General features: G+C 37.9%; 3 protein-coding genes and 1 pseudogene across 6 annotated transcripts in view; 2 read left to right on the top strand and 2 right to left on the bottom strand.

Moving 5' to 3' along the window:
- Positions 1–329: 329 nt before the first annotated feature.
- Positions 330–4197, bottom strand: LOC126626953 (protein Asterix-like). Of its 2 annotated transcripts, XM_050296364.1 has the most exons (4): positions 3872–3913; positions 3665–3770; positions 1477–3135; positions 330–1368 (listed from the first exon to the last, which is right to left on the bottom strand). In XM_050296364.1, the coding sequence occupies exons 3-4, from the start codon at positions 2003–2005 to the stop codon at positions 488–490; spliced, it is 1410 nt and encodes a 469-aa protein (XP_050152321.1). In that variant the 5' UTR covers positions 2006–3135; positions 3665–3770; positions 3872–3913; the 3' UTR covers positions 330–487. The 2 variants fall into 2 exon arrangements, with proteins under 2 accessions (XP_050152321.1, XP_050152322.1); XM_050296365.1 differs by lacking the exon at positions 330–1368 and having other exon boundaries at positions 2911–3135; positions 3670–3770; positions 3872–4197.
- A 1809-nt stretch (positions 4198–6006) lies between these two features.
- On the bottom strand, positions 6007–14384 carry LOC126626949 (uncharacterized). 3 transcript variants are annotated; one of them, XM_050296352.1, is made up of 10 exons: positions 14093–14382; positions 13054–13114; positions 12700–12947; positions 9981–12601; positions 9666–9790; positions 7645–9537; positions 7454–7502; positions 7099–7352; positions 6880–6987; positions 6007–6706 (listed from the first exon to the last, which is right to left on the bottom strand). In XM_050296352.1, the coding sequence occupies exons 3-10, from the start codon at positions 12890–12892 to the stop codon at positions 6484–6486; spliced, it is 5466 nt and encodes a 1821-aa protein (XP_050152309.1). In that variant the 5' UTR covers positions 12893–12947; positions 13054–13114; positions 14093–14382; the 3' UTR covers positions 6007–6483. The 3 variants fall into 3 exon arrangements, with proteins under 3 accessions (XP_050152309.1, XP_050152311.1, XP_050152312.1); XM_050296354.1 differs by having other exon boundaries at positions 13054–13206; XM_050296355.1 differs by lacking the exons at positions 6007–6706; positions 6880–6987 and having other exon boundaries at positions 7187–7352; positions 7454–7516; positions 14093–14384.
- Positions 14385–18955: 4571 nt separating this feature from the next.
- Positions 18956–26851, top strand: part of LOC126626951 (protein LEO1 homolog) — a 37492-nt gene continuing 29596 nt past the window's right edge. Inside the window, exon 1 of the mRNA XM_050296359.1 lies at positions 18956–19080. The gene's annotated coding sequence lies outside the window, so the exon portion shown is untranslated. The remainder of the gene's footprint in view (positions 19081–26851) is intronic.
- On the top strand, positions 19056–24559 carry LOC126626955 (protein LEO1 homolog; annotated as a pseudogene).

Here is a 26851-nt window from a genome sequence, read left to right on the forward strand (position 1 = left end):
TGACATAATTATCATAAAACGTGCCAATGTCATACATTATTGACACCTAACACCACCGTTGTAGTGTACCAACGTCATACGATACGATACAAGTTGAACTCTCTAGATACACAAAACTAACATCTTATTAGCACCACAACATGCGAGCACTATTTAGATACACAAAACTAACATCATTGCTTACACTCTAATACAATTACGCCTGACCTTTATACATGAAATTTGAAAGCGTGTTAACAATGACATTAATTTTGTGTGTCTAAAACAATATCCCATTTGATAATTTATTTTTTAATAATGAAGGCAGCCAAGTAAGGCTGAAGGATGCATTTTAAACAAAGACCAAGATTAGGTTTTGTTTTATTTTATTTTATTTTATTTTATTTTATTTTTATACCAGCGGTACTGAAGGAGGGGGAGAATCAAACTCAAGACTTTAGATGCAGATGTTCAATGCTCTAACATTAGGTTAATATGTTAATATGCCTCATTGCTTGATGTGTTCAATGAAGCTTTCCAAATTCTTTGCAGAAGACCCTCCCTTCCTCAAACTCTCTTCAGCCATTTCCTTGAGCCTCATTGAATTTCCTCTTATGCCCTCGTCAGCAATCAAATTTTCCAATTTTCTTCTGATTTCATGCCTTGTAACAATCCCATACTCATCCGGGTTCAAACACAATCCGACTTTGTAGCCGTCGCAGATGCAACTCCGGTTATAAAACTGATCTGCAAAATTCGGCCAACACAGGATTGGGACGCCCGTGCTGATGCCATCCATGGTTGAGTTCCACCCACAATGACTTAAGAAACAAGCAACAGATGGGTGAGCCAAAACCTTCTCCTGAGGCGCCCAAGGAACTATCTTTCCATGACTCGCCGGTATTCTCTTTTCATACCCGTCTGGGAATTTGGAAGAAGAGCCGCTGGTGAGGGCTGAACGGTTAACCCATAAGAATGGCCGGCCGAGAAGTTCAAGGCCTAGAGCTAATTCATCAATTTGGTGCTGGCTGTGTTTGGCAATGCTGCCAAATGCAACATAAACAACTGATCTGGGAGGTTGTCTGTCCAGCCAGCTTAAGCAAGTAGAGTCCTCCGGCCAGAAGGTCCCGGCAGGTTTTCCATTTGCAAGTAATGGACCCAGTGGGAGAATGTTTGGGATTGTATCACCAACAAGGGGGTTGAGCTCATGAAACCAGTTGCACAGAATCCAGCAGCATTTTTCTAAGTTCTGTTGAATGGAAAATAAGCTCTGGAATATCATCTTCTGCGCAATCTGGTTTCCAGGATAGCTCCACACCAAATCACCATCAGTCAGCGGTGGCAGGTCCGGTGACAGTTGAATCTTATTCCCTTTCATTGTTGGAGTTCCTGTGAAGTCAATTTTCAAATAAATCACAAAATTAGTTCACTACTTTAGCTAACAGTAGAAAGGCTAAAATATATGTAGTTCAAGCTTTGAAAGACTTAATTACATACCGTTGGAGTCTATAATCCCGGCCTCAATCAGCTTCGGAATGCTGAGTGCCAAGGCTAAACCTCCAGGGGTAGATGGCCAGAACATCGCCAACTTAATCTCCCTTTTCTCAGCAAACTCTAAAGCCCAACCGAAAATTGCATCAGCTATGATACAGGCCACCTGATTACCCTCCAGGTTGGCCTTGTTTAACAAATTCTCCAGATGGCCAGGCATGACTTTGAATATACTCTCACCCACTTTGCGTTCATCACTTCGCGGATCTTCTTCTGGTAACCCATCAGGGACCGCGACAAGCCTGACCTGATCACACTGCTCGCCATCCAACTCCGGTTGGGAAGCCATCAGACGTGCATGTAAAAACTCTGTTACCACAAGTGTGACCTTTATTCCACGACTGGCAAGTAGATACGACAACTTTATGAATGGTGCAACATGTCCTTGTATAGGGTATGAAACAAGTACAACACGGGTAGCCTTTTCTTGTTCTGGTCTTTCCAGATTGGAGGAAGTTAGCTGTCTGTGTTCCATCTCCACACACTTTCTCTCTGAAATTCTTCCCAGAAAAGTAATTCACAAGTAAAAGCGAGGACGAAGAAAATATTTCATTCCTCTATATATACAACCTTAAAGTGAAAGACTACTCCAGTAAGCATTGCAATATTTTCAGGAATATATATTAGTTTTTAAAGTAGCATTCATCCATTTTCGGCATTGGTTATGCGAAAAACCAACATCATCTTTGCATGAAAGAACATAAATAATACTTAATAGCAGTCATTCATCTTTGATGAAGATTTTCCCTTCCAGATTTTCTGCAGAAAAATATGTTGAAAGCTCAAAATTCATGGGATCAGCACGACAAGAGATGGCCATAAAATTCCATGTTGAATCAAATGCAAGATTTGGCACAAAGGGAAGAGAATTGTTTTACAGTACAAGCATGATTGGCTATAAACTATCATCCAATAAAGTGCAAAAAAGAAAACAAGAACTATATAACAGAAGGCCAGCCACACCTTCCACTGCTATAAGATTTGTGACAACAACGTTTTGTAACAGTTGAGGAACTTATCACTGTCACCTGATACGCATTGTAAAAAAAACTAAATAAACAAAATACGTCAAGAGATTGGAATCATGATTCTACATATCTTTATAATCCCAAAGTATATGCCGATATAGAATTGAAAATATGCAGACAATTCCAAACAATAGAATGGTTTGACGAATATGCATCCCTGCTACAATGTAATACATTCCCAAAACATAAACTGCCAGTTAGTTTTACATAATTCATCTGCTATTAGGAGCCCTGTCAGAAACAGTTTCACCATAGTACAGCTCTTAGCCTATATATAGCCCAGCTCATTGAGATAAACAGGAACATTAGCACGAAAAAGCAACAAAAGAGAGATTGACTGCAGATCAAGAAATAACTAAAAACTTCAATTGAATTGATATAAGAAGCACACTATTCCTTAAAATTGATGACACCAAACTTAAACGACAGTTTCCATCTATGAAAAACAAAACGATAATCAGATAAAGCGAAACTGCTTAGCATTACATCTCAATTCTCTTTCAAGAAATTTCAACTCTTTTGTGTCCCCGGTCGAGCAGGTCCGAAGTAGTTGGTTACCAATCCCATAATAGCAAACCTGGTATGTCAGACAAAACACATGAAACAGGAAAGATCTTAGAACAAAACACATGACAAACTTCACAATCGCATCACATCCATTCAAGGATAATAAAATAAACCCATAAATTATGGTGAATACAAGTAGCACTTAAGTCTTAAGCCTAACACAACACCCATTTGGGAATACTTATTTCGAAAGCACTTTCGACCATAAGCACTTTTACTGAAATCGCTTCTATTAGATGCAATGCAAGTAAAAAAAAATTAATAAAAATCCAAGTGCTTCATGAAGTAGGTGGTTTTCTAGAAAGCACTTCCAGGGTTCTTCCAACTCAAAAGCATTTAACTTTTACAGTAAAACGTTGTCAGAAGCGCTTCTGTTTATCTGAAAAGCGATTTAGCACTTCCAAACATGCTGAGAGTCATTATTTTTCAGCTAAAGCTGAAATTTACAACTTCCAAATCTCAAATGCTTTGGTAAATCGGTAATCATGCAGAAATTACAAGGAAAAATTTAAGTAATTAAGTAAAAAGTAAATTGTGACCTTACATCATGGCCATGGAGATCTGTTTGAGGTCGTTCTCCAAGTTCTTCATGTTCACCAGCGATTGAGCACAGAATATAATCGCAACCCAAGAACACAACTTGTACTGCAAATTCATACATTCAAATAATTAATCACACCTCAAACATCAGCAAATTCCAATCAAAAGTAGCAAAATTGCAATCGAGAGAAAGAGAGAGTACGGACGCGGAACATGACGCCGGCGATGCCGAAGACGACGGCGATGAGACCGGAGTAATCGACTGGAAGATCCTGCGGCGGCACGGCGGACGGCACGTAGCGCTTCGCCGCGGAAGGCTGGCGCGGGTCGTTCACCGGCGATGACATCTCTCTTTTCTCTATCGGCGAGTGATCTGATGGATCTCTGGCTCTCGCGCGAGTTTTTGAACGTTGGATGTGAAGAGGAAAACAGAGTTAAATTATTAGGACCCAAACTGAAGAAAAACACACTTCACTCAAACAGAACCTTTTGTTTGGAAGATCAACCAAAATTGACATTTTATAATTGATTTGACGAGGAGTTGGATTTGAAAACAATTTTGATTGAGGAGGAATTGAATTCTCATCAAAGTTGTTCGCTACATAGAATTCGAGTAGAATTCGAGCAGTCAACCCTTTTTAGGGTCTGAGAAAACTCATAGAGACATTTCAACCCCTCCTAACCATCATCGTATGACTCCCGGTGCCATGAATCGAACCAAAGACGTGTTGTGTGAAATACGGACCTAGAATTCGTCTCCAACCATTGGTCACCTTGTGGTGGTTCATATGAGATGTTTATGAATTTACATAAATCGGAATTGAGATGGTAATTGTATGAGTTTTGGAACCTTTAATGTGACAAGAAAAACACAATTTTCCCCAACCAAGTAATATGCTTGGTTGATATGTTTGCGGAAGTTGAGAAGGGAATGCATGTCAAGCTCTCTTGAGCTGTTAGGGTTTAAGTTTTGATGCTACTCCGAAGTGTCCGCCGTTACTTGCAAGTGAAGAAATACGCAGACGCTCGATTTTGCGAGTCTCAGCGCCCCCGAAAGACCCAAAGGAAAAGAAAGAACCGTCGCCAAAGGGCAGAAAGGGCTACAGGATGATTTGGTCTCGGTCTTTTCGCTCGGAATTGCCTGAGATCCGGTGCTTGGAATGCCGCACTGCAATTTTCAGCCGAGTGTAGCCTCTTTTTTCCGGCCAATGGCCGTCATAGATGAAGGAATTTGGTAAATATAACTGTTAGTTCATAGTGAGAGAAGTATTTTCTTATTGGCCATGCTTCGGAGCTCCAACAACCCGTCAACCCACGGGTGACGAAGCACTCCTGAAACATGCTCCAAGCCTCCAAGCAATATGCATCCTTTTCTTCTCCAAGCAGTGAGTCAAAATAGCATATATTTGGTAAAGTTTAAGTTGGATACACCATAACAAGACATTTCCAGATGCATGTTCGAACACATATATCCATCGAAAAATATCAAAATTGTCATTCAAAGCTTAAAATTCAGCTAGAATTATCCTACAAACTTCGATAATATACTCACGGTACACTGAATGTCACGTAGCATACCATTCAACGATACATGTAAGAATCCTTTCAGGCCAACGCTCACCTAGCAATGAGTCACACTCCACACATGCACAGTTCCCTCGAGGTCCCCTCGAGGGTTTCAACATTATGCAATAACAAATGCTTAACACACAAACTAATAGAACAAGTACAAAATGGACCAGTTTCAACTCAGCAAGCACGATACTTTGCTTACGGTATTTTCAAAAATGACGGACATTGAGTATGCCGAAATCTCTGAAAGTGCTAAAACACACATGAAAGGATAAAGGAAGCAAAACATCTAGTAAAGAAAGGCCATATTTCCAAAGGGTGGTGATTTTCACACTTCCTTTTTCTCCAACTGCACTCCTCCCCTTGTTTCTGTGCCCTGATTCTCATTTCATTTATTCAATCCAAAGGGTAGAAATGTAGGGAGGAGTGCACGCGAAGAAAATGGGAGTGTGAAAATCAGCCGTGAAAGTAAAACAAAAGAAGAAACCAACATAATGTATGCAGTACACAAAGCTAACATATTAATAAAGAGCTTAAACGGTGCTTCAAACTTTCTTCTGGAGTTGTTTCACCGTTAGAAGTGAATTTCACGGTACAACTGATCAAAGGATAACAACCAGGCACCATTGTAATCTTTTGACACTCAAACTAGTAGCACGAGTGCGGGGCAGCAAAATTTCAACTACCCCATTTTACTAAGCCTCCTGTGGACGTCATAAACTACCAAGAAAAATAACTGCCCATTGACTTTTACACAACTGAACCAAAATCAAGGCAAAATTTCTCAACTGATTTCAGAACTTAAGACCACAGAGTCCCCTTCTCATAAATCTCAGTTGTAAGACCTCAATCAATGGATTTCACAGGCTTAGGATTATGAACGAGAATACATGATTACATGAATTATAGAAGTGTGTACAATTTTGAGTCATGGGACTGCGGTTCTATCCTCCCCCCTTAGCCAAAAAATTGATGGGGCATCACAGTTCCTTTCTAAACTTTCAGAGTATACAGAGACCATCTTATATTTCTTAAAAATGGCATCAATGGCCCATAGTGAAAAGAACTACAAGTCTCCTTTGCTATTAAAGGAGACAATCTAGAATTCATTCTTCTCCTACATTCCGATTTGTGTAACTGCTGTTGCGAACCATGTCCCAATAAATAAGTTGAAAGATAATTGACAAGAGGATCACAAGGGAGGTGGAGACAAATGGCTGAGGAGGGAAAAATAATAAATTAATAATCAAAGTGAAAGACATTGTACCCTGTCTGGCAGATTTCTAGGCACTGGAAGTGCGGTAACATATTTCTGGGGGCTGGATTTTTGAGCATCAGAAGACGATAAGGCCTCCGGCCCCTCACCTTGTGCCCGCCCATGAAACTTAGCAAAACGATTGATGACAGAAAACTTCTCAAGATCCTGGCTTTCCACTCTCAAGTCTAAGATTGAGCTTCTCTTGTCCAGTCTGCATGAATGGAAGATTACACCAGAGTATGAGAGAGAGAGAGAGAGAACATACATAAGAACGATAAGAAGATAATATTTAGTATCTAACATAGAGATTAAAGTTAACTACAATGTCAAAACTAGTAATAAAATACAGAGGCGTGAAGGAAAGGAAAAGGTTGTGGAGGCTACCTCAACAAATCATTTTCCAGCCTCCTTGCTTTATCAATAAAGTCTTCCACAACTTTAGAGTATTTTTTATTGCCAATTTTCTCGTGTGTTCTAAGCTTCTCCGGCAAACTATAAAACATATAATGAAGACTGAATGTTAGAATGCAATGAATAATGCAAAATCCACCAATCATCAATTCATTAATGGAAAACTTAACATAAATTTTAAACAACTCTTACAGGTTTATATTGTCAAGAGGCAATGGAGTTTGAGCATCACTTCCAGAGCAGGAGATTGCACTGCAAGCATCACCCAGGGATAATCTAGATGCAAAGTAAGCCACACTCCCATAGCATGAGCTAGCATCTGCAGAAAGAACTGCTGCAGAAGGAGGGCGAAGCAGTTGCTGCATAAGCTGTGTAGTCAAGACCATCCTTCTTTTGGACCTAAGTATTGGCGGTCCGTCTTCAGTTATTTCAGTTTCATCTTCCACCTATCAACCCAATATGAAGCAATTAGAAATTAAAACTCTCAAATAGAATTACAGTACATCAAAGCTTAATTGTGAGCTTAGTGGGTGAACTTGAAACAAACCTTCTCAACCAGTCGGTTTGTTGAGAGAGCCCAGTCTGCTTCAGCTGCACTGTAAGTATAAACCTTCCATATGTCAGAAATTCATGAAAGAAAAAAAAATTAATATTTTTCCCTGAAACATAAAAATAACAAAGAAACTAAAGTTAAAATGGGGCATCTTTAATTATCGAGCAGAGGGTCAAGCAACCCACCTGATATTCAGAAGCCTTTGGGGAAGCTCGGTCAGCTCTTTATGCCAAGGTGAGAGTTCAGATGTAGCACTTTTACGCTTCATTGGTCTCTCAACAATTAAACTTTGATCAGCTACATCAGAATGCGATAAATGAGGTGAAGGTGATTGCTCCCTGGGAATAGGTACGGGAGCTGAACTCTGTGGGGTGGTAACAAGCTTACTAGCATCAGAAGCAGCACTTGCTTGCTCCATTGATTCCCGAGGATGCAGATCATCACCTGCCCTTCCAGCAACTGAAGGTTGTCCCATAGCCTTCATAGTGGTTCTTAGTGTATCATGCATTGGAAATATTTGCCCATTCTTAAAGGTTCCATACTGTTCAAACCAGGATGGTGCCATCTGGGGGCTAACTTGAGACTGTTCACCTCTAAGAGAAAATGCATTACTACTAGAGAAATTCTGGGAATTCTTCTGATTAAAAGCAAACATATCGTGACTAGATGCATTTGAATTTCGAGTATCCCCAAGCTTGGATGAAAAGCTAAGCATGTTAGGATCTCCAGAGGGAACTAAAGTATGATCAGCTGATGAATCTCCTACCATACTATTATATCCATAAGGTGATTGTGATCCTCCCAGGGGACTCACCTGCTGAGTCTCCACACCAGAATCTGCACCTTTCAACTTCTTCACACTCTGATCACTTCCATCAACGTCTTTACTTTTCATAGCCTGCACTTGGTCCAGCAAGGAATAACTTTGATCCAAACTGTTATTTGGTCTTAAAGAGCGACCGAAAGCTTCAATATCTCTCTGGGTAGCAACAGAGCTTGACAAATTATTTGCAATGGATTCTTTTGCCTGCGAGACATTGATATTTTGGGCATTCGTAATGTTCTCAGGTGATGCTTGTTGCCTAGTACTTAGATTGGATGGTTGCTCTTTCCCAACAAAGCTTTGTATGTTCGAAGAATATGCACCAAAGGCAGACAAGCCATGCCCTCTTTCCCGGGTATCTTGCTCATTGAGCCTTGGTGACTCAGCACTTACAAAAGGTTGCTGAAATGGAACACTGGTCCATACATTAGTCAACACTTGAGAAATGGCACCTTGATGGGACATACCCGATTCAACAGAAGGCTGAAAGCCTGGCGGAACATCTGATTCAGGGATTTTCGGGGCAGCAACACGTGAACCGGATTGATCAGCAACATTCAGATGGGATGCCTCTGCAAAAGCAGAGGCAAGGTTATTCTGCGAAGTACTTCCAGACAAATCTGGCACTGATGGCAGGGCAGATTGGCTAGTTTGAGATATGTCACGAGAATCACCCATTTGTTTCGATCGGAAAGCATGCCTATCAAAAGGAATGTTCACAGACTGGCTTGCTGTTGCTTGTCCACTTGAACCAATCATGTGCTGATTTTCTAGTTGACTTCTTGATAGAGGAAAACCAGATTTGAAAGCTGTAGGAAAACTTCCCTGAATATTGTATGGTGAAGCCTTTTTCCCTATCTGTCCTGAGGTACCAGAGAGATTGTTTCTAAATTCACCTTGAGATGCTTCACGGGAAGAAGGCAAGGACTGGGCAGATGCTGCCGAGGCCAACCATGTACGACCCTTTTCTCCTATCTCAGAATGGACAGGGGATGAATTGACAACTGCTTGTGAAGAGAACTGAGAAGATGAGGTATGATCTGCAATTGGAGTACGTTGAGATGGAGGAGCCAGCTGTAAACCAAAACCTTGAGAAACAGATGACTGTTTTCTCTGTAATTGACCTACAGATCCATCAGAAGTTTCCACTTCAGGCATCTCCAATGATGTGTTGTGATCCGAAGAGGTGAAGTGTGTAGCTTTGCCACCCTCCCTTGGTTGGTCCACCTTGTGAAGTAGCTCAAGCATATGTTGACTGCAAGGAATTGAAAATATTAAAGCCTCGTATCATCAAGCAAATCTATTTATATATGCATTGTACATATGCAGTATTCAACTAAAGCAAAAATAAGAATGGAGGCAAATATAAAATTATTCAATTACCTTGATGGCGCAGCCTTGATTGGGGCATTTCTACCAGGGAATCTGTCAAAGGGAGTAGACGTGCTTGGTACAAAACCTGGAAGCAAATTTTTGGAAGGTGTCTCATCTAAATGTTTTGTGTCACCCTGACAACCAGGTAAACGCACAAGTGGGTAGAAAATGTCAACTAAATGTTAATTTTAGGATTACGAAAGAAAGAAAAACAAATAAGAAGACCTAAAGCAAAAATATATAGATGAATCAAGAAAATCAAAACTAAAAACTCTGGCATCGATCTCAAAGATTAAAAAAAAAAAAAAAAAACCAATTGATCACCTTCTCAATTTCCATAGAACCTCTATCAGTGTGACCAATAAAGTTTGACTGCCCCCCTTGGTTGTAACTTTTAAAACCTGGAGGTAAATTCTGGGACACAGCTTGTGAATAATGTGTCACATGATTTTTCCCATAAGATGGTTCCACTTCAACATCCACATCCCCCATCGGATGATACTGAAACTTGCGAGTTGCAGGGGGTCTTCGAGCAGCATTACTAGATGATTTTTGTTTACTTCCAGGAAAAGCAAATGAATCACCAGCATCAGAGGCAACGGTTTCCTTCAAACCACCAATTGGAGCAGGGTGATGTGCATTAGAGAAAAAAGTATCATTAGAATTCTCTTTTCTATTCACATTCTCCATATCATGCATCTCAACTGCTCTCTTCTCTAAGCCATTGTTCCCTGATGACTCCAAGATTAGATGATTCTTATCCAGATGATGCTGGTTTTTCCTCTCAACCTCATTTCCCTGAGAGTTCATTTGAGAATCAACTGATTTCCAGAATTCATGATTGTTTGTGAGTTGTTTCTCGCTTTCGTGGTTGACTCTTGCACTGCTGGAATTTGATTTCCCTATATTGTTTGTGGCTGAACCCACTCTATTCATCTGTGGACTTCCAATGGGATATTTTGCATGCTCCACTTCAGAATTTGAATTCTGAACAGAATCAGCCTTCCATATACCAGCAGCATGGCTCATTTCCTCATGGATGCCTCTCTTACGATCACTACCTGGTATTGATCTTGATAAAATTTGATTCCCATGACTTTTGAGATTATTACCCATATCTGTTGGCATAGATTCCATAAATTTCCTACCATTTAACATATTGAACGGCTGGCCATCACCATTATTTGACGAAATGCTTTGTTGACGGTTCCAGGAACCTGAAATGCTATTTGCATTTATTTCTGTACCTGATGAATGACTACCTTCTACAGGCAACTTTTGTAGAGGACTGTTATCCAACCATTTACTTCCTTGTTCAGGAACCTGTTGAACAAATCTCTGAGGAGAATCGTTCTGAAAGACCTCACCTCGTTCATGCGAAATTTTGGGTCCTGGTTGCTGAAATCCCTGAACATTAAAAAAACTACCAGTAGTATTCGTCCTATGGGCATCAGCAGAGTGTGGAGAAGCTCTAGAATTCAAGTCGGAGGAAGAGTGCAAGTTGTTACCAGCCCAACCAGATTGTTGTTTGCGAGTATCACCAACATTTGAGCGCTGCTGATTCACAATTGGAGGTTCTTGATTTCCAAAACTTGGAGGACACCACTCTTGTAGCCCTATATCAGCACTAGAAGTTTCTGCTACTGCAGATTGCATAAGAGCACTCCAACTCCCACTTTGCAGAGAAGGAAGTCCTCCAAAACTTTCCGTGCCATCCAACACATTGGAACCTCCCATTCCCAAATCTGTGCTACTGCCAAAGGCATCCCATAGATTGTCATCTGAACCAAACAAAATCTTTTCCTCAGTTGGATCTAGTGTAGCCACGCTCTGTGCGGGTGCAACTTGTGTTACTGCTTTCTCTTGCGATGGTTCTGACAATCCAACTAGTTGTGGCCTCCCTTGGAATTCTTCCACGGGTTCATTTCTTAGATGGGGATTTCCTTGATTCAAGTTCTCCAAATTAAACCCATTATTCAAACCTTCAGCAGCAATAGGCCCAGGCACACTCCTGCCTTGAAAATCCTGTCTAGAAATCCGAGATCCATCTTGCATGCTAACCTGATCTGGAAATGCAGAATATTGATTACCTGGAAAGGAATTATTACTTGCCGACATCTGCTGCATTGCCGATCTATCCATTTGAACATGAGGATATGAACCTGTTGAGCCACTTGTGCTAGTAACTGGAACCCCATACAGAGATTGATCAGCATGTTGAGGAACAAAACCCATCAAGCGTAGTGTGTGGGCTTGTTCAGGGGTCAATGCATGTCCACTAGATGCACCCTGAATAACAGGAGAAGCACCACGCTGTAGCCAGTTTGTGTTACCAGCCAGAAGATCAGGTGGCCATTGATTGTTAGATGGCTCATTGATGGGAACACCATTGATCAGAGCTGGTGAGTGGTTACCAGCAGCCTGTTTTGTAATGGAGGAAGCCTGATTTGCAAAAACCTGTTGCCTTTCTAGTTGCTGAAGTTGTTGCTGCCTTTGAAATTCTTGAATTTGTGTGAACATAACCTGTCGCTGTAACTGCTGCAAGTCATTAATCCCTGATTGCTGCCTAGGCAAAGACTGCATCGTGCTGGGATGTGGACCATTCATGTGCTCTTGACCACCGAAAAAATCAAAACCAATTGGGGATTCTGAAGCTTCTAATCTCACCGAATTACTCTTATGCTCAGGGCCACTTCCTCTCTGTGATTCATGTACCGGCAAGCCTCTAGATGTTACATTTTGCTGATCAGATTCTGAATCCACACCCAAAAAGTTAGCTTCATTCTGCCTTCCTCTAAACATCTGGTGCCCATGCGCATAGCCATTCAGGTTAGCCTGTTGATTTTGATACTGAGCTCTGCCAAACTCGGGTCTCACATTTGATTGCATAAAATTCAAACCATGAGGCACATGGTATGGCTGACCCCCATGCCCTCTCTCCGAATCTGCTTGTAATAAAAGAATAGAGATGTTTAGAAACAGGTGAAGGCAACACAAAAACCATTACAACTTTATAGTAATCAAGAAGTTAAATGACTAGTACCTGGTTGCAGTACATTATAATTCTTTAAACTTGAATTAACAGGAGCTCCACTTTGTCTCTGGCCCCCAACCCACAGGTTGTTGCTAAGTCCTGGCCAGTTCCCATCAACAGCCTGAGGATGATGCTGACCCTGTGACAAGTTCTCTTGGCCAAAGAAATTATGGACCCTGTCTCCAACTTCGTTTCCAGGCATAGATAATCCAGCCACAAATTTGCAGCAGCTAATGTTCTTTTAAGAAAAATACTACCTACAAAAAATATGAATAGAGTTCAGAGCTACCATATTCCAACAATTCTAAGATACCAGAAAATCATATGAAGTTCGACCAAACAAAATCCCATTCAGAAACACACCTTTTTCCAATATAATTTAGTGCCAATCCAACTGCCATGTTCCCCGCCCAAACTACTTATCCTGAATATAACCATGTGACGGTTAGGCACACATCAAGTACATCATGTATTAGAGGCAAAATAACAGCTATCAGATATCCATCATGATAATTCCTGTTAAAAAAATTCCCAATCAAAATACCAGAACTGATATTTGGTAGATCTCTAATTCATATGGTTTGATTAAGTTGCACTATAGGACTGCAATATATGGACCCTTTTCAGAATACTCTATTATCTTGTGCATGTATATTTGTATTGAGAAAACTCGGCTTCAATTCCATGACGAGTTCATATGGTTTGCTCATTACATCTCAAGTAAACTTAATGGTGGGGAAATGGACTGCTATCCAGCAATGATTTCAAACCTATATGTAAACAACACAAACCTGTGTATCCTATGATAACACATTAAAGCATTAACTAAAATCAAAGACAGTTTCACAGAAACAACAGTCATACAAACAAGCGAAAAGGAATATACAATTGACAGTGTTCCCTGCACTCTGGAGTGCCTCACTCGAAAAAATCGTCAAGTGGGGAAAACCGGAGGCAATCAGATATGTGAAATTCATCAATCCAACCCAAATCTGACACTATAACCTGTTGCTCCAATTGGCTGCCTATAATGCAAGTAGCAGGCAAAAGAACGAAACTTTCCGGAATTTCTCATACGAAACCACACTAAATTAATCCAGCCAAAATGCTTCATTGTAATGTATTAAATTTAAAAAACTAACAGAAAGTTTTAAAATTTGAGTTGTTAATTCTTTCCTTTCCGGTCCATTTATGAGCAACCAAAAGCAATGCTAAGGCCACATTTATAGCAAAAACAGATAAGATCGAAAGCAAAGCACCGACACTTCAACTGTACAAGCTGAGACGGAGCTGCCCAGCCATGGCATGCCAAAACCCTAGCTTAGATTTGAATTACCAGCAGAGATGGTTCGTGCGGAGAGAAAATTAGGGTTTTTTTATAGAAAAAAATGGGGAAACTCACAGTGACGCTGCGCGGCCGCCATTGAAGCTGGAAGCTGATCCTCCGAAACTGCCAGATTGAGAAGCGTTAGGGTTCGAATCGGAGAGAGAGAGAGAGAGAGAGAAAGAGAGGAATGTGTGTCTTTCAGCTTCAGATAGGGAGAGAGAGAAAGGGAAGAGAGAGAGAGAGAGAGTGATCGAAATATTGCGAAATTTTCAACGAACTGAGGAACAAAACCGAGGTTCGGCAGCCGAAGCTGGGTGATGCGGATCCGAAGCTAGGTGCAGGAAAAGAGAGGCGTTTTGGCGAATGCGTCGGGTGGGTATTTCTGAAGAGTTGTTGAGGGTAGAGGGAGAGTTAGGTACTCCTGCAATTATTTTCTGCCACGTGGAATTATGGAGTGTGGAGCCTGCATGACGATAAATTTGCAAAGAGATCATTTTCGAATCTCTCCCTCTAAAGTCTATGGATCAAGGGATCAAGGGATCAAGGGATCAAGTGATCCAGATCTTTAAAATTTGATTTAACGGCTAAAAACAAATAAGTTAGTAAAAACCTTTAAAAGCTATAATAATTTTTAGTCTTTTGATCAAATTTCTAAAGATCCGGATCACTTAATCCCTAAGCTTTAGAGGGAGAGATCCAGAGAAGATCTATTTCCGATAAATTTTAGGATAATTTTTATTTTACTACTTTCAAGTATCGTAAAATTCACACTTTGATATTTTTATTTTTTTGTCTCACTTTTATACTAAAAGTTACGATTTACTCCCAAAATTATACTTCCTTCAGTTTAGTTGTTAAGTTTTCTGTTAAACAATGATGCGGCAGGTCTTTGGCTCACCAAAAAATTTAAAATTAATGAACAAAAATGTTACTAAAAGAAACATAAATATGTCACTTAATATTGTGGTTTAGTGGTATTCCTCTTCACTTATAAGTGAGATATCTTAGGTTTAATTCTTGTTAATAACGAATTTAAACCACATTATTACTGGTTTAGTATAAATAATATCGTTTGTTAAAAAAAAAAAAAACCGATAACAGATGTTGTGCCCACCCATAAAAGACAAAGGATGGGATTGTAAAGTGCAAGCAAAGATTTTTCAATTTTGTATTTTTCTTTTGGATTTATAATGTTTTTATTGCACAAACTTTTTTCATGATTTTAATTTTTTTTTGTGATGGGCTAAAGACCTACCAGGTCATTGTTTAACAAAAAACTTGTCTAGAGATTAATTAATAACTCGTTTAGATTGGATGTGCTTTTAAAATAATTGAAATGGTCTTTGGTGAAAATATTTTTTGAAACAATCCTTAGTAAAAATGTTAGTAAATTCTGAAAAAACACTTAAAATACTTCCTAGAAGAAGCACATAACTGGTGTTTCTTGTATAAAGCACTTAAACTGCTTTTGGAACCTAAAAATATTTTCTTTAAAAAAACTTTCAATCATTTTAAAAGCACATCAAAACGAATCCTAAACTAACAGAAGTATGATTTTGGAAGCAAATCACAACTTTAGGTATGAAAATGAGACGAAAAAAAATAGACCTAGCAAAATACGAATTTCACAATACTTAAAATAGTAAAAGTGAGAATTGAATTTCGCTCGTAATAAAATCCAAATGAGAAGGTACATCGCACAATCTTTGACTCCTCCACTCCCTTGTATGGAAAGATCCTCACCATATAGGAAGTACAAAAAGAACACTTGTTATTTCCCTCCAATTTATATAATTCACTCATATGATATGCCATCACTTCACAAGTAAAGTAGCACTAAAAATAATCGAAGTCTCTACCAAGGGCTTGTGTAAAGTTGCATCAAATGTTGAATCATCACGAAAACCCCAATTAAACTATTTTTTTTCCTAATGCAAACAATTGTACTTGCCAATAATTGTCTCTTTTTCTTCATTTTTCTCAACTTTCGTTTATTCGGAAATCACAAATATCGCATCAAAGAAGTTTTTTGCATTGTAATCTCTCGAAATAAAGGAATCTATTTTGGAGACAAAAATCAAATAGAAGAGATAGATTGATAGAGATAGGTTTTGTCAAAATGCCAAAGGTTGTTTTCTTCCTCCGTATAAATCCAAGTCTACAATGATGTGTGTTGTGATTTTTGAATGCTGAAACGTGGAGAAAAAGGGTAGTCACCTCTTTACAATAATCTCTCATTTTTCAGGTGAGGTATCTTATTAACTCAAGCAAACAGTAGCTTACGCGTGTGCTTAAAGTGATCCCAAAACATCATATAGTGGTAATAGATTTCAAACAACATGCCTCACTTGACCTAGGCTCACCCATCAATCACATTTTTCGGATTTTTAAATGTTTAAACCATATGGTCTTAAGCCTTAATAATATAGATAGATATAAAATTTAAGTTTCATAATCTATTATTTACACACCGAATTTAATTTTAAACTTCTATATCTTAGGAGTATCGAAAAGATCTAAAAATCGCATTCACAAGAGGGTGGCAAAAACGTATTCAAATGAGTATGTGCATAGATTTGTCGTTAAACAAGTAATCATAAATTATTGACGTGATGTTTTTATGTATATAGCAAAATGATCTTATAAGTTATAACTAATGGTTTCGAAATTCCTTTATTTTTTTTCATTAGACTAATTAAAACAAAATTATTAAATAAAATTTGAAAGAAAATTACATTGACTTTTTATCTGCCAATTAAACACTTATTTGTATCAAAGCAATTATTCATTTGTCTCGACTCTAAAACATCCAACCACATCATCCATTTATAAGTCGTTTTGAAGTGTTTTCAAAATGACTAATAATGTTTTTGTGATAAAATGTTTTTAAAATTAGTCCTTAATAAAAATGCAACTGAATCCTAAAAAGGTACTCAAAAGGCTTCCTAGAATAAGCACGTAATTGGAACTTCTTCTTACAAGCACTTCAAGTGCTTTTGATGTAACATCCTACATCAACCAACGGAGAGGATGTGATGTGCTTTATATGTACATGCCCACCTCCTATAGCACGAGGCCTTTTGGGAACTCACTGGCTTCAGATTCTATTGTAACTCCGAAGTTAAGCGAGCTCGGACGAGAGCAATCCCAAGATGGGTGACCCATTGGGAAGTTGCTTGTGAGTTCTCAAAAACAAAAATGTGAGGGCGTGCCCGAGACCCAAAGTGGACAATATCGTGCTACGGCCGAGCTGAGACTAGGATGTGACATTTGACAATCAAAAACATTTTCTCTTAAATTGCTTTCAATCATTTCCTAACGAGTACTTATTTACTCAACCAAAAAGGTCTGCAAGTGGCCTTTTACTACAGTGGTGGAAAGGAATGGCATTTTACTACAGTGGTGGAAATGTGTTGAGCCCTTGTATGATGGTTTGAACATCATCGGTGACCAATCTAACATCTAATCTAACAAAATCTAGTGGTGAAAATGTGTTGAGCCCTTGTATGACGGTATGGGTTCGAATATCATTGATGGTTAATCTAACAAAATCTATTATTTAAAAAAAAAAAACCAACAAAGTCTATTATTATTTTACTAAGTGTAGCTATATTTTACCTTCTTTATCTTATTTGCGTTCTCCTCTTTTCTAATATAGGTATATATAACAAGGTGTAAAATATATTGGATATCTAAATTACCATCCATAGTTAGTAAAAGAAAATTGAATTTTCTAACAAAAATATATATATATATATAATGATTTTTGCATTTTCATTTCTTTTTGTGCACTTCCTCTTCGTATGTTCTTTGACTTTGATTTGATTGATTGGAGTGCGACCGTGAAGTAGCCATTTTGTCTGGTAAATTTAGTCTCTTTAATTACACATATAATTAGGTGGTAGTGCTTTCAGCCAGATCTTTGTCGTCTAGTGTCAGTTTTTAGACAGACCATTACCAAATTTTTTCTAAAAATCTCAAACCAAACCAAAAAATTTGGATTTCATATCGAAAAATTTTCAAATAGATAATACCGAAATTTTCGGATCCATATCCAAACCGATCGCGAACTTTCTGATACAAAAATCGGGATTACATATTCATGATTTGGGAATTCCGAATTGAACGAATATATATATATATATTTTTTTTTCATGCGTATTGAATGTTGAATTTAAGTAATTTGATAGTAGACTAATATTAGAAATAAAAATATGAAATTGAATAGTTTGGAACTTTGGAATGTTAATTTGACTTGGTATGAAATTTCGAATTGGTAAGAGGTAAAAAAAGTAAATTTCAATTGATATGAAATTGGACAACAATATTTCAGGTCAAAAACTCAAATTTTAGCCCACAACTCAAAAATCTAAAATTTAAACCTAAAAGTCAAAATCCAGTCCCAATCCATCTTGAATTACTAAAAATATTTCGGGAATTCCAAAAAATTGGGAATACCAAAATTTCAATTTGGGAATGTTCTTCAAATTCTTGTTCCAAAATTTTTTGATTTAGGATTCGAGATGCCATTTTCTGTTTGAGATCTCATACCAAACCACCTCTAAATCTAATTCATATTTTCGGATCCGGTCACTCCCCTTTGAACTAGCAAGAATATCTAGTGAGCCACCAGTGAATAAGAATTTGTTTATTTTATTTTATTTAAAAAGAAGATAAATATATCAAGAAATTTGGTTGACCCTATGACAAGAATGAGATCCTCTATTTTACCCAAAAAAAAAAAAAAATAGAATGAGATCTTCTCCAGATCCTCTATGTGGGGATCTCGAGAATTTTTAAACAGTATACGATCAATTTTTATCAAATACTATTCATATTTAATTTTAAATAAAAGTATTTAAAATTATTTATCTATCCTCAATCATAAGACAAAAGGGGTATTTTAATTTAAAATTAGTTTTTTGACTTTATAAATAAAATTGTGAATAAATTCGAATTTGGGTTAAACGCAGAGACAACAAAATCAGTGGGTGCAGGAGAACCGCCCCAGATCCGCGGCCAAGTAAAAATCCCCGAGAGCTCCGACGCAACACGCAGCAGCAGCAGCGATGGGGAAGGAGAAGCGGCACCAGATGATGCAGAACCTGTTCGGCGATCAATCCGAAGAGGAGGAAGAAGAGGTCGATTCCGAGCACGAGTCCAATCCCCAGCCCAATTCTGTACGATCCTCTAATTTCACGTTTCCTTTTGGTTCAGATTCCAATTGCATGTTTTGGGAATGTTTAGGGTTTCAGTTTTGCTATATTCTTAGCTGAAGGAAGATATAGGTTGTGCTTTTGTTAATGGCGGTGGAATAAGGATGAAAGAATGTATCTTGGGGATTTTATTGGTTGTGGTTGTTTCTAGGGTTTGGAATTGTGTACGTTTGGTATTTGTTGTGGAAGAATGAAGGATTCAGAATTTATGCTGGAAGATATTAGTTGTAACTTGTATTGTATTACTTGTTAATCCGCGACAGCCGGAATGTAAGCTACGCACTGAAGGGAATCCCGAAACTTTTATGTCTTTAGAGGCGAAAATGTGTGGAGGGTCAAACCTGAGGAAATTTTTTATCATAAGGAACTTGGGAGCGTTTAAAGATTGTATATCTTATACATGATGTGAGTAAGTTATTAGGGAAACATGTAGTTAGCTCTAATGTCTTGTGATTATGCTTATGTCGAAATGATCCTTTAGTACTTTTGACAACTATACCGCTAGCAGAGTGATTTGCTTAAACAATTACGTAATGGTTTTGTTTCCAGGATGAAGGAGAGGGCGCTTTGGAGGCCGAGGGTGAAGGTGAAGTAGAGGGCCAGGGGGAGGTAGAAGCAGAGAGTGATGGTGAGCAGCGTAATGCTGATCCTGATCCCGGAGAGAGTGAGGGCGAAAGAGAACAAAGTTCCCAAGAAGTAGATATTGGTGATCATAGAGAAGAAAGTGAAGGAAAATACACAGATAATGATGAAAAAGAAGAGTTAACCAGCCGGAGACGAAATGTGATTGAAAGTGGGTCTGAGAGGTCTATGGAAAACCATTACCTTGACATTGAAGATGAGGTTAATCAGGCCAGAAGTCCAAGGTAAATCTCTGTCTCCATCTGTCCATCTCTCTCTCTCTCTCTCTCTCTCTCTCTCTCTCTCTCTCTCTCTCTCTCTCTCTCTCTCACACACACACACACACACACACGCTTGTCCAGTATCTGAAGCAACATTTTTTATTCTCGTATATCTTATTGGATTTTTATGGGAGTGGGGCACATGATGGTTTGTTCACCAGTCATTTTTATTTTTGTATCCAAAGAGAAGAACATAAAGATGACTGTATGCTTCTTGCACATAGACTTGTTTAGAGCAAGCAACTGCCTAGTTTGACTTTAAGGACAATTCTCTTGATTGCCAACAGTAGATCCCCTGAGGAGGAAGAGGATCATAATAACATCGCACACTCTGCTGTTCGTAATGTATTTGGTGACTCTGATGAAGAAGAACAAGAAGAGGAGACAGATTATGCTGTTCGGAATGACATCCAGCATGAATCAAATGTTAGTACCAATTTGGAAAGCAATATCCTTAAATATTTCTTTTGTAAATGCTGTCAGTCGGTCATGGTGTTTAAAATGATGTGACGTCATTTCCTGTCTTAGAGATCACCAATGGAGGAGGAAGGCAACCATGGAAAGAGTCCAAGACTAGAAGCTGTGATGCCGGGTGAAAGATGCTAGGTATGATTCAGAAGAGGAGAATATTGAGGCTAAACCTAGAGATAAACTGGTTGCCCCCCCATTGGAACTAGAGATTCCACTACGTCCACCTCCTGCTCGTCCAGAAAAGGTTTGAGTTCTTATTCTACATGGTGGAATTTCTTTTTAAAATATTATTTGTTTGTTTTGTGTATCAGCTTCTAAGACCATATAAAATTGATGCAATTGTGTAAGATGACATATAAATTGGTGGTGATAGAGTTTAAGATTGCTGTTGTATTAACAGTAACAAACTGTTGTTAATTTTGGGTTTAAAGAATAATCCCATATGCATATGTTGAAGAGATATAATACATTAATTGTTGGGATCATGGAATGTAGTTGGTTTCCAAATGACTTCCAGAAAATAGCTTTTCAGTTTTATTGATGGAAACAATAAGTTTCTGTCTGCAATCGGATTAAATACAAAATACGTACCATTTATTTTCACGGACCTCAAAAGTACGATGCAAATGCACTGGTGCTATTTCTTCAAACGGTAGGAGATGTTACAGGAGGATTTGCCAACATATAATGTCATCAATGAAGTAATAAATGTGTAAGCTATGAGATATGGCTACCTAGTAGAAACATCGTCTACATACCTTGGGATGATCTATTTGTCCATCCTCATTTATTTCATTTGGGCATCGTTTGGGATACTTTATGAATGATTTGAGTGTTACTGTTTACCATCAGATATGAAATAGTTAGAAGAAAAGTTATATTAATATTCAAATTTTGTCCTGATGTAGATGAACATGATCAAAGTTTCAAATATCATGGGCATTGACCCCAAACCGTTTGATCCAAAGACATGTGGAAGAGAATACATTTGTGACGGATGAATCAGGATCTAAGAAGCGTATACGTTTGGAGAACAACGTTGTGCGCCGGAGGAGAGTTAGAAATCCAGATGGCACAACAACTGTAAGTCATCATCTTTATTATATTCTGTTATATATATTATTGCATGCGTGCAATGCGATGGATTGCTGCAGACTTTATGTGTCAAAGATGCATGCTTGCATATATTTGTCATTGAATTGCAGTGGGTGGACTTTGTGTTTGTGTACTTTTTTCCTCGTCTGCAAAGTGTTACTTATGACACTGAGTTGGATCAATGTTGTAGTGGGTTATCTATTTGAGTACTTGAGTATCACTTGTCCCAAGTAAAACTTCCCATGTATAAATGGGTTGTTATTTGTTCGAGATGGGGCTTCTTTTTTCAAGATTAGATTGTTTCTGTAGACTTGCAGTTCCTTGAACTTTAACATTTCGATTTTTCTCGTATCTGTTGTTGGATTTTACAATTCTCTTTTCATCTTGAAAGGCAATATAGTTTTAAGTTTACCACAGTACCCATTTTACATTGCATTATTAACAAATATATGCACTCGGTGCTTCAACTATTATTTCCTATGATTGTAGAGTGAAAGCAATGCACGCTTTGTGAGATGGTCTGATGGCAGTTTGCAGCTATTAATTGGGAATGAAGTTCTAGATATATCTGTGCAAGAAGCACAGCATGATCAAGCGCACCTATTTCTAAGGCATGAAAAGGCAAAATTCCATGATGTTGGCGGTGTGGAATCCATGAATATATACATAATGGATCCTGTTTCCATCATAAATCTGGAAAAGCAGCTAAAAAAAGTGGTTGAAAAGAATTCTCAACTGTCTACGAAGCAGCTAAAAAAGCTTGGTCTTCACAAAAAATTGTTCATAAATACCTGTGCATTGTTCTTACAGGGAATCCTCCAGTCACAAGGAAGGGTTCTGAAGAAGATGAGGTTTATGCCGTCATCCTTGACATCAAATTCACATCGTTTGCTAACTGCTCTGGTTGATTCTTGACATAAAAAAGTATACAAGGTCAAGAACTGCGTTACTGACATCGATCCTGAGAGAGAAAAGGAGGAGAAAGAAAGGGTAAGTTGTTGCACAAGCTAGTTGTATCTGTTTATTATTATTATTTCTTCATGGAGCATATAGATTGATTTTTTGTTTGGTTCTGTAGGCTGAAAGTGAAAATATCAGAGCTAATTTACTTCTTAATCCGAAGAAGGAGAAGGTGAGCCGAAAGTATACAACAACTGGAGACAGGAGGCGCCAATTTTCACCTGGTTTCTTGGAAGATGCTCTTGATGAGGTATGGTCTTGCTATTGGGGTAGGAGTGGAGGGTGGGCACGGTGGGAATTTCCTTTGTATTCTCTCTATTTTTCATGGTTTTGTTCCTTTAAAGCATAATCAAATGCTAAGACATATAGCTTTCCTGTTTATGACATTTGAAGAAAATTCTCTTTTTCACCTTTTTATGGGTGTGGAAGCCTCTATAGTCATTTTCTAATACATGCTGGAATTTTGTATTTATTACCTATGTATTAAGTGTCTTAGCTGATCACTTCTGATTTTCAGGATGAAGAACCAAATTATCATGACTCTCGTCGTTCTCGCCGCCATATGGAGGAGGATTTTGAAATGGAAGCTCGAAGAGAGAAACGCATTTTGAATGCTAAGAAGGTCCTACAACTTGATTCTTACATTTTCCACATAATTTTATTGTATCTTTTCTGGCAAAAGTGTTCACACCTGGAATTTTAGTCACAGGGACCTAAAGATATCCCTCGCAAGTCATCCTTGCCAACTGCCAATTCATATCGGCGTTCAATGGGTTTGTCAGACGAGTCTGAGTATGAGACTGATGAGGAAGATGAGGAGCCTCCACGTAAGATGGCTGAGGATTCAGAGCCAGAGTATGAAGATTCGGAAGAGCATCATGATGCCGAGGTTAATGATGCATCAGAGGAGGAGGAGGCTGAGGTATGTCCCTCCTCTTTTTAGTAAAAATGTTTCTGTATATATTTTGTTGAGCATGTGGATCTGTTATGTTGTTACCATAGACGCAAGTGTTTCCCGTAGTTTGGTCTATCATATGTCAACAATTTATTTTGATAGGAATCATAGTGGCATATCACTAAGATATAACATAGAAGAATATGGCACCATTAATCTTGCTTCTGAGTTGGATTTCCCCCTTGACAAATACCGTTCCGTATTTTTAAGTGGAAATCTACTTGCTGTTAATTCTTCAAACGGAGGGAAAAGCTTCTTTGGTTCTTTAGTTGTTACTATGTGCGGAATTAGTTTGCCTATAATGTCGTTTGACACGATGGCAAATTTTAAGGTCTTGGTCAACTCTTCTACAACCTTTATACTTTTACTTTTACACCTGTTTCTCGGTATATTTGTAGGTGCCCAAGCAAAGGGTTAAGAACTCTGGACACAAGCGAAAGGCAGTCGAGTCAGATGAAGACTCTCCTCCTAGGAAGGCCGCACCACATCGCAGAATGGCTGTTGTTTATGATAGTGATGAGGACTAAAACCTTCGGTTGGATGATTCCAGTGAGTACTTCGCCACCAATAACACTTCATGAATTTTTTCGCTCTTTAACTATCTCACATTACTTTGCAGACAGCTCGGAGTGGCTGAGCCTGTTCATCCCGGGTGGATGATCCTGTTCATCCCGGGTGGATGATCAGGAGACGAAACCAAAATGCCATAGGTTCAAAGATGACGTGAATTGTTCGTCGCAAATTGGGTCTTCGGAGCCAAAACTTAATAGTCGGTCGGATTTATGTTTCTTCAAATGTTTGCTATGGTGTTGGAACTTTGTTTCGTGTCTGTGTGTATATAGCAACAAGTAGTTTGCTAAATTGGCAATATTGATATGTGAATTCGGGTCTGTCAAACAGTTTTTGCCCCTTTGAAATGAATAATCTGATTATATACAGCAAATTGCTTCATGAGAAAAAGAAGAGTTAGAGTTATTATGGCCGTGAAATTTCAAAGTGGTTTTGCTTTAAGCCTTGCCCAGCAACCAGTCCTATTGAGAAAAAAGGGACACTCCAACTACGTCATCTGTAACGGATGTTTAACCAAAAAACATAAAGATTTTGTGTATTTTGATCTCATTATATATATATATATATATATGTATATATATATTTTTTTTTTTGAGGTCATTGAACAGTGACATTGAGATCGAAAAAAATTGATCGGCCAGTTGTCCGAAAATCAAGGAGTCGCAAGAAAAAGTTGGCTGGTTGAAAAGCGTGATAGAATTGTTAATCATGTAGATGGAATTGTCAATCATGTAATAATACTATGTATAGAATTGTTATGGTTGATTTTTTCATCGGTACCTAAACTAAAAACATGATATTTAGCCTAAATTTTCTTAAAATTAAAGTTTCCTTAAATTAAACATCTCTAAAAGTATTTTATATTAGTAAACACATTTTTTTAATGGGACGCTTTAGTAATGTTTGTAAACAACAAAACATGCCATTGGTCTAGCTTTATTTTGTTCCAACCACTAATCTTTAGAGTATGTTTGCTTAATAGTATAATTAGTAAAAACATAAAACAAAATAATCTAAATTGCCTAATAAAATTTTCTTTGTCAATTAAAAGAGAGTGAAAAGTCAATTTGGTATTCGGTCACAAAATAAAATTATGGGCAGAAATGTAATCTCGCATAAACATAATTTTATTGTTTTTTTTTAATTCAAACCTCACCTACATATCATCATCATCATCATCATACCATCTCTATTTTTTTTAAATAAAAAAACTCACATTTCTCTATTTTTTTTAATTTAGTGGGCTTCAGCCTTCATCTAGTTAAAAAATAAAAACTAAAGTAATTCTCAATTTACTATCGTGAAGTTTATTGGTTTTCAACATTTCAGAAGTAAAGTTTTTTTTCATCCTAGACTAGTATCTAAAGTGTTAATTGTATGACACTTTTATACATATGTTAGAACAATATGTTAAAACAATAGTTAACCTATGACGTGGCACCGGCATGAACAATAACTAGACGTCACGTGTTAATTTGGATCTATGCTGTCATTAAAAAAATAAAAAAATAAATAAAAAAATAAAAATTGAAAAAAAAGGGCAAAGTAATCAGCGACGTTAGGTTCCGTGCCGATCTGTCGACGTTTACAAATGAAATGGAAAGTTACGAAAATGCCTCTGGAACTTTCCTTTGTCTAGACTCTGGTTCGTTCTTGTTGTTTCGTGTCGGCCAGTCGTTTCATCCTCCTATAAATATCTCCCCCCATTCTCCCAAGCATCCATCAGAAAATTCAAAACGTTTCTGTTAAAGATCAACATCAACCCATTAAGATTAATCGGTACAAAGGAACTAGATTATTTTAGTTCGAACATGCATGAAATTGTTCTAGAAGATTCTAGCTAGCAACATTGAAGGTGGCTGGTGCATGAATAGGAATTAACTTCGCTGCTCAACATTTCAGTAGGAATTCTTGCTTACACCCAATCTCGAATGGACACATGTCCAAGTTTTGATTAAAAAAAAAAATGAACACGTGTCCACTTGGAATTGGATGTAAGCAGGACTTCTTGCTGAATGTTGAGCAACGAAGTCTTGTTCGCATGAATATGCTAGACAAGTCTAGCAATCTATTGTCCGTGCATGAATTTGAAAAAGGGGTGTGCTATCCACACACCCTATTTTATTTCTTACACACCCATTAATAATTTCTATTCGTTGATCTTCTTTAATTCATCTGATTCAACGGTCAAAAATTAAAAATATGTGTGAGAAGTAAAATGAGGTGTGTGAATATCACACCCCTTGAAAAAAAAAAAGGCCAAATCTACCGACTTAGGCTATAGAATAATCTAGAAAAATTGTTTTGTGTAGTAAAATCTAAGATAACTATAATTTGTGGCTAGGATGAATTTGAGCATGTTAACCGACTTAGTAAGTCGGTTTGGCTCACCTATAAATATGGGATGTTGTAAGCTTGCTAGCAAAAATCAACATTTCTCTATTTTTTTTTATTTAGTGGCTCACCTATAAATATGAGATGTAGTAAAAACTCACATTTCTCTATTTATTTATTTATTTAGTGGCCTTCAGCCTTCATCTAGTTAAAAAATAAAAACTAAAGTAATTCTCAATTTACTACCGTGAAGTTTATTGGTTTTTAACATTTCAGAAGTAAAGTTTTTTTTTTCATCCTAGACTAGTACCTAAAGTGTTAATTGTAGGAC

This window comes from Malus sylvestris, chromosome 6 (genome assembly GCF_916048215.2).
Source record: "Malus sylvestris chromosome 6, drMalSylv7.2, whole genome shotgun sequence".
NCBI classification, from domain to species: Eukaryota; Viridiplantae; Streptophyta; class Magnoliopsida; order Rosales; family Rosaceae; genus Malus; species Malus sylvestris.